This window comes from Tachysurus vachellii, chromosome 10 (genome assembly GCF_030014155.1).
Source record: "Tachysurus vachellii isolate PV-2020 chromosome 10, HZAU_Pvac_v1, whole genome shotgun sequence".
NCBI lineage: Eukaryota > Metazoa > Chordata > Actinopteri > Siluriformes > Bagridae > Tachysurus > Tachysurus vachellii.
The window spans coordinates 5,589,919-5,594,918 of NC_083469.1; the positions used below are offsets into that span (position 1 = coordinate 5,589,919).

Sequence of the window (5,000 nt, forward strand, 5' to 3'; positions counted from 1 at the left end):
AGGGCTACAGATGCACTAAATTTCATTATCTATCTTTACTACATCATGATAAGGAATAAAGGAATGACGAGTATTTGTACATCTGAACAGTCCGACAGCAATCAGACGTTATTTAACCTTCAGATGAATCAGATTCAAGTGAACAAAAAAAAATTACACAGGCAACTTGCAGAAAAGATGAAGGTCACATCATCATCATGTTCACGTGGATGTGGGCGGAGTCATCCTGGATAAAAACAGACCACACCCATGGAGACAGGAACATTTCATTGAAGGGTGAAGACGCACGGAGAGATGAACTTTGTATCGATTTGCGATGACGGCGTGGAGCCGAACCGTGCGAACAAAAATAAAAAAATGCCCCCACAGCATAACAGAGCCGCGTTTTTTTTTCCCTTTAAATTGTCACTCGTCTGTATGTGTGCATGTGAGGATAAAAAGTGTGTGTGTGTGTGTGTGAGGGAGATAAATAAGGGTATGAAGCAGGAGGCTGTAGAGATGAGGCGAGGCTGTGGAGCGTGGCGAGCTGCAGGCGGGAGGAATATTGCGCAGGCTGCATTAATCACACGTCAGGCCGGTGATGACAAAAAGCCAATCACACTTAGTATGAGACGAAGTGACAGAGGGGGAACAGGCGGTGTGATAGCACAAACAGCTTACAGCTGCAAGGCCCACAAGGAAAAAAACGCTAAGGTGGGTTGACAGGGGGTGTGTACGCACATGTTTACTAATGTGTATCCATTCTGTGTGTGTTTACTGGGGTGTATTTGGTGGGAATTCATTCATCGTATGTCTGTGTGTGCATGTGTGTGATTGTGCGTGCGTGCTTGTGTGTGTCTGTGTGATTGTGTGCGAGATTGTGTGTGTCTGTGTGATTTTGTGTGTGGGTATGTGTGTGTCTGTGTGTGTGTGCGTGTGTGTGTGAGATTGTGTGTGTCTGTGATTTTGTGTGTGTGGGTATGTGTGTGTCTGTGTGTGTGTGTGATTGTGTGTGCGTGCTTGTGTGTGTATGTGTGTGAGGTTGTATGTGTCTGTGTGTGTGTGATTGTGCGTGTATGTGTGTGTCTGTGTGTGTGTGATTGTGTGCGTGTGTGTCTGTGTGATTTTGTGTGTGTGGGTATGTGTGTATCTGTGTGTGTGTGTGTGATTGTGTGTGCGTGCTTGTGTGGAATACCATGGAATACCACACAGACACATACCATGTGTATGTGTCTGTGTGTGCGATTGTGTGTATGTGTGTGTCTGTGTGTGTGATTGTGTGCGTGTGAGATTGTGTTTGTATGTGTCTGTGTGTGTGAGTGCGTGTGATTTTGTGTGTGATTGTGTGTGATTGTGTGTGATTGTGTGTGTGTGATGTGTACGACCACATGCGTTAATTCTTTTTCCAGAGCCACTATTAGACAAATATTAGTCTGATAAATAAACAAAAACAAATAAATAGGGAACAGAAAAAAACCTATTCTTCAGAGTAAAAACTACAGAGTAAAAAAAGCTCATTTAAAAAAAAAAAATTAAAGTGTTTAACCCCTTCATAACCTTATCGATCCACTGCAGTCATTTAAAAAACACAAAATAAATAAAAGACCAATCTAATGATATACGAAAGGAAAGAAGGTAAAGAGAGAAATAAACAGCTAATAGAAGGCTAGTGGGTGTGTGTATATACATGTACAGTATATATATATATATATATTTCCCTGAAGGATGTAATCATATTATATACAGAGAAGCTTGTGTTTTCAGCAGATTTGGCCCCAGACCCGTCGTCACGACACACACACACATCCGAAGCCGTCTCTCGTTCCCGTGTGTGGAACATGAGCACGGAAATTCTCAAAAAACAGCTCGTTACACATTTGTATTCACTGCTAGGAGTTTAAAAGAAGAATCCTGAGCTTGTCAAATTAAGTAGTTTTCTGTGAAGTAAAGCAAAAAACTCTATAAAATATATATATTTTTTTATAATAATAATAATAATAATAAATCATAATTACAAAAAATCTTGGGAGAGACCGATGTAGCACATTTGGCACATGATTTGTTATTTATTTATTTATTTATTTATTATTTTGCACACAATTTAAAGCGACTCCGAGATAACAGACACTTTCCTGGAAGCTTAACCTGAATAACATGGTGTGTGTGTGTGTGTGTGTGTGTGTGTGTGTGTGTACACGCCCGTGTGCGTTTGCCAGATGAGTTAAATGTTGTGTACGTGCACTTGATTGACAGCTGCGGGTTCTGCCGTGGGCGTGGCTTCACCTGTACCTGATTTCTGTGGGTTGAACCTTGTATGTTTGACAGAATTGTGTTCACCCTTTTGTGATCGCATCGTCTTAATGATTACAGCAGCAATCCTACAGCATCCAGGTGAGATTATGTGCTGAAGTAAAGGTGAAGCAACTGATCAAACCAGTAAAAGGAAGTAAAGGAAGAGCTACTGAAGGCTCCGGGTCAGGAGACTTGACTACAGACAGAGTGAGTGTTTACCTGCGTGTGTTTGTTGGACACGTCTGTATGGTTGGTCTGTAACGAGCTGTTCTCTTTCTTTGTGCCGTCCACGTCGTTCGGTCTCACGCTCCTCTTCGTCTTCATGTCAGGATCTTGGTTGTAGCTGAAGCCGAGTGTGTGTGGAAGTGAAACAGAGGCCGGCGGTTGATCTCCACCCACCGGAGCCACACCGTCCCTCTCTTTTTCCTTCTCCCCCTCACTCTCGGCATCAATCGTGTCCTCTTTTGCCCCTGAAGCGTCGGGGCTCATGTTGGTCGCAGCTGAGGACGTACACGGAGCGGTTTCTGTTAACTCTGTGTCTTCTGGCTCCTCTCCTTTGACATTAGGATCGACATTTTGCGTCTGGTTTTGAACCTCGGCGTAAAAGGTGTCATGAGCCACGGAGCTCTCTGTGTCGGTGTGGAAATCACCCACTTTGTAGGTGCTGCGTCCGGCCTGGGCCTCGATCTGTAACACGCTCAGCTCCTGGCCACTGAAGTGTGCACGGATCTGGTACAGGTACGTCATCACGGTCAGTTTATCCGGGATCGCCAGCAGCACCATGTCGGCCGGCTCCAGCAGCCGAGAGATGCCCAGAGTGGCGAAGCCGTCGTACGCCTGCAGCGCACACATAAACATAAACATATAAACTAGACAAGACTGAAGTATTTAAAACAGATTTATACAGTGAAGTCTAGTGACATGAAGGCAGAGAGGGCAAAAAAAGGATGTTTAACAGTCATTGGGCTCATAAAATACAATTTTTTTAATCTTCTCTAAAAAACAAAAACAAACAAACAAATAAATAAATAAATGGGTAAAATCTGAATTGAAAAAATCATTTGCTTACAAAAAGTCTGGAGAAACATCTAACGTGTGAAAAGTCACAACAGATAACATTTAACTCTTAATCATTAGTCACTGGATATAAATAACAATCAATGTGGTTAGAAATGATGTCTAATAATGTAATAAAGGTGCTGTTTCTTCTTTTTTTTTAAGTAAATAAATAAACAGGTTTCTGATCTGGTAATAAACTTGTTCTGTTTCCCGAAATACAAACGATTTCGTTATTTAGTCACAGAAAATGTTTGTTATGAAGCCGTGTGTCATTTCTGAACATTATATCCAACTAAAATCAGCCTCTGCTGAGACTCCCAAGATTCCTGTGTAAAAACTAAAGCTTTTTTTTTTTTTGCATATGTTTATCTGTATTTATCTTTTGTTAAGCCCTTTGTGTCCAGACTTAAACGGCGTATAGGGCTCTGAGGGGTAAATAGTGGGCACAGGTATAAGAAGGGGTGGTTGTAGGGTGTAGGGCAGAGTGCATGACTAGATTTGGAACAAGACAAGCAGAGATCGGTAGGTGGAAGGAGGCCTAGACAGCTAATGTCAAGGATGGCTCTCTCTGATAAGAGCTCGATATGAAGAAACACTAAACTAATCCCTCCTCAGTCTTATCATATACACACATCTCTCTCTCTCACTCTCTCTCTCACACACACACACATCACTGCATTCTGGCCTGTCTGTGTCTATCAAGTGTAATTAGACTGATTTGTCCTGATGTGAAATACAGACAGATAATCAAATAGGTTTTAAAAAAAAACTCTCAATCCCTGATCAGCTGATAGAGAGAGAGAGAGAGAGAGAGAGAGAGAGAGAGCGAGCGAACGCACGAGAGAGAGAGAGAGAGAGAGAGAGAGAAGGAGAGAGAGAGAAGGAGAGAGAGAGACAGACAGAGACAGAGAGAGACAAAGAGGGAGAGAGAGAGAGAGAGAGAGAGAGAGAGAGAGAGAGAGATGGAGAAAGAGTGTGTGAAAAGAGCAGAAACAATAGAAAGAAAAGAAAACCACTTTCTTCAATTCATTTGGACTGCTTTCGAGGAGAAATGTGCCTTTAAATTGCTTGTCTTTTTGTCCTCGCGCTTGTTTATCAACGCTTGTATCAGCAGTGCAGTTAATTCCAGGTTGCTGAGAAGAGACAGCCATTGTCTCCACATCTCTACTGCTTTCCCATCTGAGTGTATCAGGCTTCTCTCTCCAATGGTGTGTGTGTGTGTGTGTGTGTGTGTGTGTGTGTGTGTGTGTGTGTGTGTGTGTGTGCGCGTGTGTGTGAGAGCAATCCAAACTAAGCTCTTTCTCAATTTACAATTAATTACAACTTTCTCTTCTCCTTTCCCTAAATCAGGATGCACGTCCCGTGTAAACCAGAGGAAAAAAGGAACGAAGAGGGAGAAGTCTGGAGGTGCAGGTTGCTGTTTAGGTTTCTGTTTGCTTTATAAACAATAAAAAAGAGCAAAAATCATGAATGAGGGAAAAAAAAAAAAAAAAAAAAAAAAAATGAAGTGAAAATTCTGACTGGATTTTTTTAAAACAATGCAACACACCGTTCCACTTTCTTCTACAAGCACAGGGCTAAAAACAAACAAACAAACAAATAAATAATAAAAATAAAATTAAAAAAAATGAAGATTTTTGACATATCATTTTATAGTTTGCAAACATCGG

The 5,000-nt window shown here is 41.6% G+C and overlaps 1 protein-coding gene across 2 annotated transcripts in view; it reads right to left on the reverse strand.

Annotated features, from left to right (window-relative positions):
• The window catches only part of ehbp1 (EH domain binding protein 1), a 162,966-nt gene that overhangs the window by 75,199 nt on the left and 82,767 nt on the right, over positions 1-5,000 (reverse strand). For both annotated transcript variants that reach the window (XM_060878999.1, XM_060879000.1), the window contains exon 13: positions 2,491-3,108. In XM_060878999.1, the coding sequence (XP_060734982.1) occupies positions 2,491-3,108 (618 nt within the window). The remainder of the gene's footprint in view (positions 1-2,490; positions 3,109-5,000) is intronic.